The 14,807-nt window shown below is 54.1% G+C and overlaps 1 protein-coding gene across 2 annotated transcripts in view; it reads right to left on the bottom strand.

Annotated features, from left to right (window-relative positions):
• Nucleotides 1-14,807, bottom strand: part of MGLL (monoglyceride lipase) — a 112,390-nt gene that overhangs the window by 62,271 nt on the left and 35,312 nt on the right. For both annotated transcript variants that reach the window (XM_045990996.1, XM_045990995.1), the window contains exon 3: nucleotides 5,103-5,209. In XM_045990996.1, coding sequence (XP_045846952.1) covers nucleotides 5,103-5,209 — 107 coding nt within the window. The remainder of the gene's footprint in view (nucleotides 1-5,102; nucleotides 5,210-14,807) is intronic.

Here is a 14,807-nt window from a genome sequence, read left to right as displayed (position 1 = left end):
TTTTCTCGGCACTATATTTAGAATGGCACAGAAAATCCCATCCTCTGGTGTTTCCACCTGTTCAGACGGACCGGAACTCCTTCACTCCGGTCTGCCCTCACCTCTCCCTCGCTGGGTCCCGCCCACCTGTGGGCCACCCTCCTGGTGGCCCTCCCTGCTCCCCGCAGCCAGCCTGTCCCTCCCTGCATCAACTCCCTCATGGGCTCCAAGTATTCAGAGGGACTCATCAGTCTGCCAGGGGCCGGCTCCCCCGGGCCCCTCTCCCCCACCCCCTGGTAACTGCTGCTAAACTTCAGGGTCCCCTGAGTCCTTGGGCTCGGCTGTCTCCCCAAACATGACATAAGCATGTCACATTGTGCATCAGCTTTTCCCTGTACGGTCTCCTCTGCCTGGAATGGTGCTTCTTCTTCTTTTTTTTTTTTTAAAGATTTTATTTATTTATTTGACAGAGAGAGATCAAAAGTAGATAGAGAGGCAGACAGAGAGAGAGAGAGAAGGGAAGCAGGCTCCCTGCTGAGCAGAGAGCCTGATGCGGGCTCGATCCCAGGACCCCGAGATCATGACCTGAGCCGAAGGCAGCGGCTTAACCCACTGAGCCACCCAGGCGCCCCTGGAACGGTGCTTCTTAACCTTGACTGCACATGAGACCCCACTGGGGTCATTTTGAAGTTTCCGTACCCCAGACACATCAAAGACATAAGAAATCCAAGTCTCTCTGGAGAGAGGGCCCACGCATCCGTATTTTTCAAGACTCTCCAAGGATTTCAATAGGCAGTCGAGGTCAGAGCCAACTGCTCTCAATGACGGGTGCCTCTCTCCACACCTTGCTTCTCCTGGCGGGCTCCTACTCATCCGACAAGACCCAGCCCCCCTGCCAGCCCTCTCGGCATTGGGTGAAGCCTGTGTACCTCTGAGACATTGTGTCCTACTCGGCGCACCCAAGTTACAAGTCTCCTCCGTTCCAGTCTCCAACCGCATCACTTTCAAGTTTCACTGGCCTGTTGTTCCAATCTTGGCCACCAGACTGTGAGTTCCTGTGGCCACTCTGCTGGGTCCTCTCCACAAGGCCAACACCCAACAGTGCTCAGCGGTTGTGGATACCCTTCTATTGACATTCTGCTGTGTGTGCTTGAAACATTTCTGGTCTGGTGGGTTTGGGATCACAAACTCCTTCCTCCGTTTAGCCAGCACCAGTGAGGCCTCCCCTCTGCTCAGTCTTGGGCCCCCCATGGGAGACGAAAAGGTTGTTGGGGAGAGCAAGGGGCTGACATGAGATCACACAGTAAGACTATCTCCTCCAAAGGAAGGAGTTACCACTCAGGATCCTGATTACTTTAGTGAAGCTGGACACGTAACAGGGGCCGCTTAATTTTTCTGGGGAACACAGGTGAGTCTACCATCAGCTTGTCAGTTTCTGCATCCGTGACTCTGTCCTTGCACGGCACTAAGCCCGGGTCTGCTGCACAATTAGGAATGTTACCCACCACTTCCTGATGCTGCCAATAATGACCTTGGCACCAAAACCTTCTGCAAGAACAAAAGGATGGATGGATGAGACAGACAGGAGGTGCTGTTATAATCCAAAACACAGACAGTAAAATGGTTGGGAAATGCCCCTTTCTGTGACAAACCTCGCCCGAATGAATGAGATTTCACGGCCTCCCTTGCAGCTAGGGGTGTAGCCCTGCAATGCAGCACCGGCCAAGGAGATGTAGCTGGAATGCTGGTGAGCTCTCTGGGTATGAGCCCAGCCCCCGCCACGCGTGTTGTGCCCCATCTCCCTCCTGCTGAGAACAGGAGGCTGGAGCTGGCTGCCATGGGCCGGAAAGTCACAGCTAACAAGAGCCGAGCAAGACCACAGATGGAGCTTCCCGCACTGGAGGCACTGTGGGCTCCCCCCACCCTCGCCCCCACCCCTCCGGTCTTAGACATTTTTTGTGAAGCTCCTATGGTCAGGCCTCCGTGGCCTGAAGCTGCCCGACTGGTGTGATGTTTCAGTGCCGTCAGAATGGGCCCCTTGGCAATAGAGCCTCAGAATCCTCACCCCTAAAACGGGGTCGTAATATTCATCATTAAGGGAGGACAGAATGTACCAGAAGTGCCCCTTGACCAACGGCAGGAATCATAGCTCTCATTTGTGGCCATGCCCATGCGGTCTGTCATCCTGCAAAATCCTAAAACAGCAGAGTTCAATGGGATACTGACTGAGGACGCCGCTGTGCTTGCCAGTCTCCCCGGCATGCTGGGAAACACAGCCTGATGGCTAGAGCCACAGCGTCTCCGGACATCTGCCTAAACCATGAGATAGTCAAACATACTTGGACAACGAGAGGGAACTTGAAAGCAAGCTAACAGCTGATTTATAGAAACCCGCATTTCTACAAACTGTGTTTATAAACTGGCAGCGGCAGGTCTGCTCACTTTGTAAAGGTTTTGAAAATCTATCCCTGCCCAGTCTCTCTGGGCCAGACAGAGGACCAGGCTCGGGGCAGCAACAGGGGCCCCAGAACCCAGCACCCCTGGCGTCTGGCCTTGGCTTAGCTATTCCTGCTCAGAGCCTTGCAGTCTCCCGTGTGGGTGCCCGGCACGGTAGGCGGTCTGCACGGTGGCAGAAGGGGTCAGGGAGAGGGCAGAGTGCAGGGGGACATGTTACCATGCTCTGCCAGGCGCTCTCTATGCATTATGGCACAAAAACCCTGGCTATAGGACAGCACTGCCTTGCCCCTTTGGTGGATGAGCAAACAGAGGCTTGGAATGGTTCGATATAGTATCTGAGATCTCAGGTCTGGAGTCACAGCCTAGGGGGCACTTGGACCCAGGTACGTTTGCACCCGAGCCCATTTGCTATCTGGCATGAATGTTCTAGCAGCACGCCTCTGACAACATGCCTGAGTACACGGGGTGGAGGGTGGGGTGGGGTTTGAGATCACGCTGGCCCTGGAGAGGCCAAGGGCTATAGAACAGTCTTTGTCAGCTCTGCATTTTTAATCCTTTGTGTACCTCCAACTGGCCCAGTAAGTGCCCAACATTCTGCCCCTGTCTGCTCTATTTAAATTGAAAATCTATGTAGGAAAGTAAGAAGCCTGCCTGTGTCTCTGTATGTAGTCATTCCCGGTATGGATACTGAATCATCCACATCTTGTCCTCAAGGAGGCCAGGCTTCAGAACCTGCAGGTCTGGGTTCGAATCCCTCCTTCTCTACATGTGTCAGCAAGAAGGAATAAAGCACAGAGCACTAACCACCAGGATTCAGCCGCACGAGACCCTGCAGTGATGGCCTGCTCACGCGGCTTTGTTCTACTAAGTGAGCTACGGTCACTGTCATCCACAGATGACCACCAAAGTCACATGCACGTTCAACCGGGTTCATTTCTTGAATAAAACACCACCCTCTGGCACTAGCCAGGGAGATTTCCAACGAGTCGTGGGAAGAAGCCGATAAACCAAGGAACCCAGAACAGGTAAATATCAATGACCACTTTTGAACTATCTTTAGAACGTCAGGGAGAACTAGGCACCCATTCTAGATGTTATTTTGGAAACAACAGGTGGGCTGTTTCTTTTCTCCTTTTCCTCAAACAGGGAAGCCTTTTAAACTTGTTTTTCAAAGTTCTGCCATCAGACCAAATAAATAGGGCACAACAGGTACGTGCTCCCACAGGTGTGACCCAGGGGAGTTTGTAAGAAGGTAACAGACTCCAAGATTCACAACCCTCCTTGAATTCTGGATGAAGGTGTTCGCTGTTTGCCAAGCCTGATCATTCTTTTCTGCCAGGGTGTGCCTAGGTTGCTCAGTTTGAGGAGGGAGGGGATGATTGCAGCAGATATTAACAGAAACAAAGACAACAGGAAGAGAAGATGGGAACATCTTGGCCTTTTACACTCTGTCCAAAGTCCCCAGGCTCATACCAACATAGTCCCCAGAGTGAAAATCAGGACAGTGCTCAAATATGACATCTCAAACAGCCTCACAAATAACACCGCGACCATTTGCCAAGCCCTAAGGAACATTACGACCATAACAAGAAAGAATTTAGTCAATATTCGCAGTTATGAAGATGTTTGCTCATAGCTGGCTTAAAAAGGGCTCTTGGTAAATCCACATTTCCTAATTCTTTATATTCAAACGTCCCAGCAGGCTTCTCATCCCCTGCTCTCGCGTCCCCTCCCTCTCGCAAGGACTCCGGGGCCCTGTCACTGCTCCCCTCTCCCTCTTTGCAGCAATGCCACTTAATTATCTATTTTCAAATCACATAAAATAGCAGCCACATTGCTGGATCCGAGCCGGGACACAAGATTTCTACACTGCGGCTGCGGAGAAATCACCGTGTTCAGTCCCAGGGAACACTTCATTCTTCGAGACTGTTAAGCAGGGGAAGAGCTAAATCGGGAGCCTTCCAAACCATGAGGAATGTCACAAAAATGATGAAGGGATGACATACGGGCTTAGGCAATACACATTGCATTTGGATGGTTAGTGTGGATTTTGTTATAGGACAAAGAATCAAAGAATCGGGCTAGGGAACGTGTATGTGCGTGTATTTACACGTGTATGCACACGTGTGTGTTTGGGGTTTTCTTGGGACTGACATGACCTCTGAGACTTTTCCTATTCTCCTGGCTTGAAATGCTTCGTAAGTGTCTTGTGGTGAAAGGGGTTGAGCTGTACTTGGCGGACTATTACCACATCCATCTCAAGTCCCTTGGGAGAAAACTGGGGCCCGTTTTGCGTAGAAAGTGCTTTATAAATGCAAGAGAGGATTCCTTGGCCCGAGGCAAGTTCTTGTATAAACAGATTCTGGCTTTGGTGTTTTTTTTTTTTTTTCTGCTGAGATTTCTAATCAGCCTGCATTCAATCCCAGACGCAACAGAAACTGCTGGTCAGACATATTTTTTTGTTGACATAACTACATATTATTATTACTTTTTTCTTTTTTTTACTCAGAAACATCCCATGGACAGCGTCTTTTCCCAGTGTCACCGCGGGACTCACAGAATCACAGAGGAGGAGGGATGAGGGAGGTGGGGTGGCGGAAAGGGGGGTCCCCCAAACTGTCAGGCGCCGGCCAGCAGCGTGGGCCCTGTCCCCCGGGGGTACTCACTGTGGTCGTGGGCGAACACCAGCAGCCCCAGCCCCATCAGCATCTGAGCCAGCTCGTCATAGCGGCCACAGTGCTCCCCGGCTCCATGCGACACAAAGATGAGGGCCCTGCAGGGGTGAGAGGGAGCTGGGTTAGGAGAGCTGCAGAGTGCCGAGCACGGCTTGAGCAACACAGAGCTTTCAGGACACCAGCAACGAGTGGAGACGGAGTCTCGGGTGAGCCAGCCCTCAGCCCACCAGGACACGCTGGGGTTGTGGCCACTGCGGTTGCCTCAGGGACAAGGCAGGGGACTCAAGGTGATCGGAGTGGACCCTGGAGCTCTGGCCCTAGGTAGCCAGGAGAAGGTGGCTTCAGCTTCTGCCAGGTGTGAGCCACAAAGGCTGTGGGCATCGAGGGGCTCCAGCCTTCTGGCCGAAATGGATGATAAGCCAGTCCAAGTGGAGAGACCACATCAAGAAGGGACACCAAGTCCTAAAAGGAGGTGCTGGAGCCCTGAATCCAGCCCGACCTGAAGCCCGCGCTCTGCCCCCGCCCCACCTTCTGTTGTGCTCTTTTTAGCCCCTTGTGAGGAGAAGAATCCTGACTGACATCCAGCCCTTTCCATTCCTGTGTGGGATGGCTTGCTTCTCTGGGTTGCTGGAATTTGCTTCACCGGCCCCCTTGTATTCCTGTCCCCCTTTCTCCAGCTGGCAAACTCCTGCCCTTCCTTCAAGACCCAGCCAGGATGGGGCACCTGGGTGGCTCAGTGGGTTAAAGCCTCTGCCTTCGGCTCAGGTCATGATCTCAGGGTCCTGGGATAGAGCCCTGCATCGGGCTCTCTGCTCAGCAGGGAGCCTGCCCGCCCCCCCCCCCGCCCCGCCTGCCTCTCTGCCTACTTGCAATCTGTCTGTCAAATAAATAAATAAATAAAATCTTAGGGGGGGAAAAAAAAAAAGACCCAGCCCTGAGGTTCCCTCCTCTGAGAAGATTTCAGAGCCTCCAGCAGGCTCTGCTAGGTCTCTCTCTCCCCAGGGCTTCTGTAATCCCTCTGTTGACACGGGGGCAGCAGCAGCTTTCTGCCTGCCATCACCCCCAGTTACAACCTTCTTGAGGATACATGAAGACTTGGCCTTTGCCTTTTCTTTCGTAGCGAGCAGGGTGGAGATCCTGCACGAAGCAGTTTGTGCGCTTTTCCAAGAAGCAGCTGCGTGCGCACCCTCGATCTGTGCAGGAGAAGCCCCGGGATCCAGAAGCAGAGCTTGGCTGGGCACCCAGTCACCCCGGAAAACCTCCAACATGGCAGGGCGACTCTGAGACCCGAAGAGTAGCACGCCCATGCTATGGCTCACCCCAGCTCTGAACTAGCCAGAGTCAGCCTGCCCGTGGTGGGGGTTAACGAAAGAGCATTCAGAGTCTCAGAGAGTTGTCATGACTCCTATTCTTGGCATAAGACCCACGGGATGCTGGGTTCCCCTTCGGGCGAAGAGTGAGTGCTGTGAGCAACACCCATCCGATTTCTGCCAATAATGAGAGGAGGGAGGAGGGGTGGGAGACAGAGAAGGGGGAGAAGGGAGGAGGGGAGAACCACAGCTGCCACCTTCCTGAGCATTCACAACACATCAGTTCCTCTATTAACTCTACACATACGATTTCTAACCCTTATCATCATCTCGGGCTTTGATTTCGTTACAGCTGAGAGTGAAAATCAGAGAAGTTAAGTTTATAGCCCAAGCTGCACAGCAAGTTGGTAACGTGTAGATCTGAGCCTATCACTGATGACTTTTGGGCCTCCAGCGGACCACCGGTGCGCTCAGAATACAAGTCATCCTTTCCCTTGCCTGCCTCCCCACTCCTTCTGGCCACCTCCCCAGCTTACCTCCCTGTCCTCATGAGGGGCTTTCTGCCATGCTAGGGCAGAGCTCAGTTCTTCCGGCCTCAGGGCCTTTGGCCTTGCCAACCCTCTCTGAGTGCTCTGGTTGTGCTCTCCCGTTGCTGCTGGTTGTGCTCTGGTCCCAGGACAGACATCACCTCAAAGAGGCTTCTCCTCCATCCCACCTAGGGTGGCCTCCCCCACTGCTGTCTTTCTGACCCATGCAGGCTCTTACCACGCAGGACGGTTGACCATCACTCATACTGGTTTGCAACTGCTCACTCAGGTGCCATCATTTTGCCATTCACTGGCTTGCTTGGTTCCTTCTCCAACCCTTCTCTGCCAGGCTGTGTAGGGGGCAGAGCGGTGCCAGTTCGTTTTGCCCTGCATACCCATTTTATTCTTTGAGCTGTGCACAGAATACCAGCATGAACCTCATTTGCCTTTGGTATCTGTCCTTTCTACCTTTTCCCTAAGAATACGAGAGACACTTTTCACACCCTGTTTGCTGCTTCCTGGGATGCCCAGCCACCTGCTCCAGATCAGACATCAAGTCGGGCAGATTCCAACTGTCCACCTGAAGCTTCTGGGGTCGGCTGATGGGTCTTTCTCTCAGCTACTGAGGATTATGCTGGAAGTTCTAAATAGTCCACGCCCATCTGCAAAAGGGGCGGGGCTTCCAAAAAGGATGGCGCAAGCCCTTTGACATCCTTGGGGAACGAGGCAGCCCACAGCCCGTGCCCAGGAACTGGGGCTCCAGCGGTGTCAGGCTGCAGCCAGCTTCTCCCTGCGGTCAAGGTCCCCCTCGGTGGAGGAGCCGGGCAGGGTCTCACTTAGCGCCCGAACGAGTGGCGTGAGGCATGCCATTCCGCCTGGACTTGCTTGTTAATAGAATCTACCCCCGGAGATGTGATGTGGAAAAATACTTGGCCTCTGACTCCACAGAAATTTCTTCCAGTCCAGCGGTTCTCAATTGTGCCTACAACGTGAAACCTCCTGGCCAGCTTTCCGCAATGCTGAGGATGGGTCTCACCCCCCAGAAGCAGCTCTGGGTTTAATTGGTCCAGGGTGGGAAAAACTCTCCAGGGGGTTCTGATGCGCAGCAGCCACAGCCGAGGTGGAAAAGCACCTGCTCTCATCACAGCATGGGGCGTGGGCTAGGATACAAGGCTCAGATGCCACTGGGAACTCACCAGTGGCAAGAATGTAGCCATTTTGGCCTGGAGACTCATAGCCACTTTGGAGCCATTCATCTCCCCGGGGAACATGCGGGTAAACCACAGCTTCTTTCTGCAGAGATGCAGAGGCTTCCAGTACTTGCCCCGCTGCCTTCCCTTTGGGAACAAAGCCGACTGGCCTGGCTTCCCCCCACAGCAGGCAGCAGAGGCTTCTGTGGGCCCTCTCTGCACGGGTGAAGCAGCAGGGCAGGCTCGGCTCCCTCCCCCCACCCTCCTCCCCAGAGCCGACCAGCAGACGCATGGTCTTAAGCTGCCCCTGTGGTAAGGGTGGGGGTGGGGTGGCGTGGGGGGAGGGTTCTGCTTAGTTTGTACATTCGCCACGTGCCTGGGCCCCAGTTCTGATTATTCCTCTCTCCTCCCCCTTCCTGCACGTACTTGCTCCCTGGACCCAAGTCTTTGTTTTGTAGAATCTGTCTGGCAAAGTGAACATCAAATCGAATTACTCCTCCGCCTTAAAGCCTTCAGAGACTTCTCACCGCAAGAGAACAAAGCTATTGCCTCTGTGATAACATCCTCCCCTCCCTCCTCCCCTCTGCCTGTGGCCTCCTTTCCAATGCTCAGATATGCCCATTGGGGTGCACTGCTAAATGTTTCATGAGTGGGGTGCAGGGCCGGCGGGGGGGGGGTGGTTCCTGATCTGCAGCATTTGCCTATCTCCACAGTGTCAATGCTCTCTCATAGCCGGCTTCAGGCTAACGTGCTGCCACAGAACACGGGTTTGGGGGTGTGCACACCCCGGCAAGCCCTGGCAAGCCCATTCCTACCCTGGAGCCTCAGCCTCCACCGAGGCGTGGACCAGGGACCCCGCCTCCACTCTGCACGTGGTGGTGGCTTTGACCAGCACGTGGATCTCAGGCCGTCTGCGGGCGCTGCACTGGAAAGGGGCCCTTGAGCACAGGTCACTGTTCAAAACTACTTCTCCATTACCACGTTTCCTTCCCTCTCTTCTAACTAGAATGTGTTCGTGAGGGCTGCGGTGTCATCTATGTGATTTACTGCTGTATCCTCGGCTGGCGAAAATGCGAGCACACAGTAGGAGCTTAGTAAGGATTTGTTGGCTGACTGCATGACCCCCAGGGCCTGGATCTCCCGCCAACCCCACAGCCCTCGGGGTCTGGAGTTCACACTCAGGGGAAGGCACGTTGGGAAGTCAGGCTGGCACGGGGTTTTCCAAGGCTTCGTCCCCCACTCCCATCAGGACACCCCTGCTCTCCCATCAGACCTTCCTCCTGCCCCGAGCACCTGCTGTAGGTGTGACACCAGCTGTCTGTCTGCTCCCCGGTCACTGGCGGCCCACCTCCAGGTCCCACCCCTGCCAGCACCAGGGTCACGTCCAGCTGCACCCCACGCTGTGGGCACTTAGGCTCTGGCTCTCTGGGAGAAGGGGAACCCCCGTCCTGGAGCTGTCTGACAGAGCTCCCTCCTTCACCACTGGATGCTGACCTCCACTTAGAACTTCCCCTTTGGGGTTTTGCAAAATGTTGTGAGTGTTGTTGTTTCTGCTCTGAAAACCTTCTGGACCAAGGAACCGAGATGGGGTTAAACAAACACCCCAGTTGCTGGGAGGCTGGGAATAGAGCAGGCGGAAGCCAGGATGACTGCGTTTGGTTGCAGGCGTCACCACTCGTGGCCCTGGACGTGAGACACCTGGTGGGTCGGAGCTGCAGGACGGCGGCAACTGGGGACCTTAACTGAGGCCATCCAGAGATACTGACTCAAGGTTTATCACGTGCCAGAAGCCAGGGACCCAGAGGGCCAAACAGCACTGTCCCTGCCCTCAACACAGCTCTCCGTCAGGACAGACAGGTGCTCAGCAGAGAATATGCAGGTGTGTATTATGAGAAGCAGCAGGGAAAGGTGGGAGTGGCCGGGAAGGGCTCTGAGAAGGAAGGCAGCCAAAGCAGGGAGGGCCCCTGAAGTAAAGAACTGGGTGGGGGGGGGGGTGTTCTCCATACAGATGGCTCAGCACAGGGCAGTGAATGGATCTGACCTTCTGAAGCTTCTAGGGCTGCTGCAGAGAACTGAGGGAGAGAGGGAGGGTGGTGTTTGTCAAGGAACCTGCAGTCTGGGCTCTCAGCAGGTGCCAGGCACAGTGTGGTCCCCTCCCACCCCTCCCTCCCCGGCGTTCTGCAACTCGACGGAGAACAGCAACAGAAAAGTAGCAGGGCCATTTACAGAGACACGGCAATATCCACAGCGGCAGAAATTAGGTTGCAGAAGAGGCTGGTGAAGATCTTTTTCCTGGAACTTCTTTAATGGCTGCAGCCCGCTGGGAGGCAGTCATTCCGGGAGAAGGCAATGGCTGTCAGGGGGGAGGCCCAGCCCCAGGAGCAGATGGCCTCCCTGGCATCTGGCCCTGGGAGGCGGGGCAGCTCCCAGCAAAGCGTACGCAGCCCTTGATATGAACGTGCCGCAGAACTTCACAGACTGCCTAAACCAGGGCTGGTGCAGCCATGCCCCAGGTTTGACAAAGCAGAATTTCCCCGGCGTCCAAAAAGGATTTCTCCCTTTATTCCTTTGTTTAGTCACCATTGCAAGGACCAAACTTTCTAGGTCTCAGTGTGCTCAGCTATAAAATGGGAATAATCCTACCACCACCGACCTCGGGGGACACAATGACATAAATGACCAAATGCATATGGGATGAGAGGCTCCCATCTGGGGTTTCCTGGAAGACAGAAAGCACTCTGTAACTGCCTGCCGTGAAGCTGTTTCCTCCGACGGCACAGATGGCCTGCCTGCGGTCCAGAGCCCTGGCTTTACACTCCAGCCCTTCCAGAAACTGGTTTCCAGATCTCTGTGGGCCTCAGTTTCTCCACCTGTGCAATGGGGACACGGCACCTCCTCACTGGGGTTTGAGATGATGAGAACATGTATGTGAAGGTGTGCAGCTCAAGGCTGAGGTCTCTTGACTTTCCTGTCACATTCTCTGCTGGCTTACCACCCACGCCCCAAGAAGGTGAGGCTCATTCACGGACCCACACCGGGCAGGGACCTGGGAAATGGGCGAGAAACAAGCCTGCAGCCACCAATGCCTGGAAAGATGGGGATGGGTGCTGGAATGAAAAACATTGCCTTCTACCAAGGACACCCCCACCTCTCACCTATAGGACTGTGGTACTTGGCTGGGACCTTTTCCCCTCCATGTGCCCATCTGTGGGGGTGGGGATCACAACGCCTCCCTCCCGGGGCTGTCAGGAGGTTAAAATGAACCACCTCTTTCCCGCCTGGAAAAGAGTGGAAAAACATCAGCCTCTTTCTCACCTGCCCTTTCCAAAGCCACGGCAAAGCTCCATCAAAGGAGGGGCTGAATGCCCCACTGAGGAAATGTTCTGCTCATTTTATTAGAAGAAATTCAGGAAACCCGGGATTTGAGGGAGGAACCCCATGTGTTGGCTGGACCCCATCCTGCCAGCAGGCGGCTGCTCAGGTGGTGTTTGACCCAGGGAGGGGAAGGACACAAGCCCCGCAGACCAAGGGGGTGGGAGGGCGTTTGCCTGCCTGATCTGGGGAGAGGATGCGCTGTGAGTTCTCACTTCTCCCCAGGGCATCCCACTCAGGCAGCTGGGTGGCTCACTTCATTATCCACATCCACCCAAATCCTTCCTGCCAAATTTTAGGACTTTAAAAAAAAATTCGCCCGGCACGTTTGTCATCGGGCCCGTGAGTGGGATTGTCAGGCTCCGCTTGGACCCATTTGCCATAGCTAAAGCGGAAGCCTGACAGGCTCTGCTGGAATCCAGATTGAACCGTTTCCCTCCTCTCGCAGAGCGCCGGGCTGGGCTGACTTTGTTCCTCTCCGTCGCTGGCAGGGCTCCCGCGGCACAAACAGTGTGCGGCGGGGACGGAAATAGAACATAACCGGCGAAGGGGGTCTAAAATTTCAGAGGGAGAGCTAGAAATAGACTTCTCATTTGTAAAACAGATCAATAATGCCTATCTCCCGGGGTCTTTGTGAGGGTTGATTGAGAGAATTTATGGAAAATAACCCGGCAGGATGCTTGGTGCCGAGTCGGGCATTACTTAATAGCCAGTGCTGACAGCTGATATTCACTTTGGCTCGCTGTTGGTCTACGCGTGTTAGGCGCTAACTCGTTTCACCCTCACAACCACCCCCGTGAGGGGGGTCTGGCGATCTTCCCCATTTTTCCTATAAGAAAATGAAGCCCAGAGAGACTAAGCAGCTCGCCTGAGGTCACACAGCCAGTAGGTTCAGAACTCAGTAGAACCTGAACGCAGCCAGGCTGGCTCTCAGGTGCACATTCTGGACCACAGTGTGATGGCGTCACGAGAGGAAGATGCCAGGCAATCGTGTCACGATGCATGGTCGGGTGGTCCCCAAAGCCCCTTGCTCTGACCAGCTTCTCCCTCTGGCCTCCTGCCCCAGCCCATTCCTTCTCCCACCCTGTACACCAACCGAAGAAGAACATCTGGTTCTTCAACCCACCATCTCTGCCCCTGCCTGTGATTTGGCTCAGGTTCGACTCCTACCCTCTCCGAACTCTGGAGCCTTTCCCGGGGTCCCCCAGCCTGAGCTCCCTGCTGAAGTCCTAATAACACTCCACTCCCATCTCTTTTATCCTGGACTCGTCAACATCTGGTGTGAGTAGACCACGAGTTCTTTGAGGACAAGGGCTATGTTTTATGGATTCGTCCTGGTGTCCTGTCCCTAGCAGCTAGGATGGACTCTGTTCTGTAAATGCTGACTGGTGAATGACAGAATGAATGGAGGAGGGAATGAAGCGGCTCAGGGGTAACAGAGACAACCGTGGGCTGGAACAGCCAGGGGAAAGCTCCTGGAGGTCCACAGCCCACACCTGCAGGCCCTCTAACTATTTTGAAAGCCCCTGATTCCCCCTAGTAAATTCCCTTTTGCCTTGCCTGGCTATGGAAGTTTCTGTCATTTGAACTGGATCCAAAGACTTCAACCGAGAGTTTGGGACCGCCATTGGCCCAAAGGGATGGGAGAAGGAGGACAGCGAGGAGGACCCAAGCAGGGCATCTGAGGCGATGGGGGACCCAGGAGAAGCGCGGGGGTGCCAAGACAGACTCATGAGACTCTGAGGAAGGGGGTGGCCCAGAGGAGGGCAAGAGCCAGCAGTGCTCAGCAGAGTGGGGACAGTGGGGACAGGAGCTAGACTGCAGGGGCCCCCCAGATGCAGGGACAGAATCTGATTACACCCTCAGGGGCCTGGAGGTGCTGAAGGTTTCTGGCTAGGCGTGATAAGCCAGAGGGACACGCCTGTTGCTGGAAGGCAAACTCAAGATTCAGAAGCATGATGGGAATTAGACGACTCACCACTGAAACCCGACCCCCATCTTAGTTTTTTTTTTTTGTTTTTTTTTTTTTTAAGCCAGATCTGCAGTAGAGATGTCTTCCAAGGAGAAGATAAAATTACAATAATTTTTAAAAGGCCACAGAGGAAGTTTCCTTAAGCATTCGATCATTTAACGTGCCTTTTGAAATGTGTGCAACCTCGAACCCAGAACAGCTTTGTGACCAGTGTATTTAACTCAGACGGTGCTGTCAGCCCCCACGTTTTATTTATTTATTTACTTATTATCATAAGGAACCTATAAAACAGAAGAGCTTGTCCAGGTAGGTAAGGCATTCGGTACAGATCACGGAGAGAAGATAAACTGGCCGTGCCCCCCTCCCCTCCCCCACCAGCAACAGTAGGGCTAACAGATCAGTTCAGGGAGGCAGCATGGGGTGGGCTGGAGCCCTGGAGTCACTGGACCTGAATCCCGGCTCTGGCCTCTACTAGCCACAGGCCTTGGACGAGGGACTCAGCTGCTCTCTGACTCAGTTTCCTCATCTGTAAAATGGGCAATGACAATAGCACCCACCTGCCAGGTTCCTGAGGGTGAGGTCAGGAATCCCCGCAGGCCACACGAGCTTTTGGTGTTGTGTCACCGGGTATGATCTAAAAGTTCCTTACTATTACCTGCTGTCATCTTACACATTAGGGAACGGGCACACGGACGTTCAATCAGATGTCAGCCTTTGAGGGAGGAAAATTCGATCGGAGGCCCCTCTTTCATAACCGGTATGCTAAATTCCGAAGATCTCACAGGAGAGGGAAATGGGGTGCTCTTTGGGTTTTAGAGAAGCGGTGGGTTCTGAGTGGCTTCTACTCAGAGGGGCCTCCACAAAGGACATTAGCAACCCCAAACTGGCCGGACATTACCTATCCAAGGCCTGCTTCTATTGTACAAGCCTGAAATAAATGTACTGAGCCATTCATTCATTTATCATTGATTTGCCAGACCAGCTGTATGTCAAGTCATCTAAGGATCCTATGAATAAAATAGTTCCACTGCTCCAGGGAGGTCAGAGTGGAAAAAACTCCCCTCATCTCTCCATGACTCACAGTATAGCCTCCCCACTCCACCCCCAGCGGAATGCCTGGGTCTCTAGTTCCGGGCCCCTACTCTGCCTCACTCCCCTCTCCCTTCCCATCTCCTGTGTGACTCTGGTCTTGAGCCTACACACCTTCTCCCACATGTGCTCCCCCACACTCTACTTACCCCTAGAGCCCACAGTGACCCCGAGCCCCCACACCACCCACTTCTCCCTTCCCCATCGGAGAACCCTGCTGGGGTCCCCAAAGTGCA

This window comes from Meles meles, chromosome 20, assembly GCF_922984935.1.
Source record: "Meles meles chromosome 20, mMelMel3.1 paternal haplotype, whole genome shotgun sequence".
NCBI lineage: Eukaryota > Metazoa > Chordata > Mammalia > Carnivora > Mustelidae > Meles > Meles meles.
The sequence above is the reverse complement of the archived record's forward strand: the minus strand, read 5'-3'. Positions and strand labels throughout refer to the sequence as shown.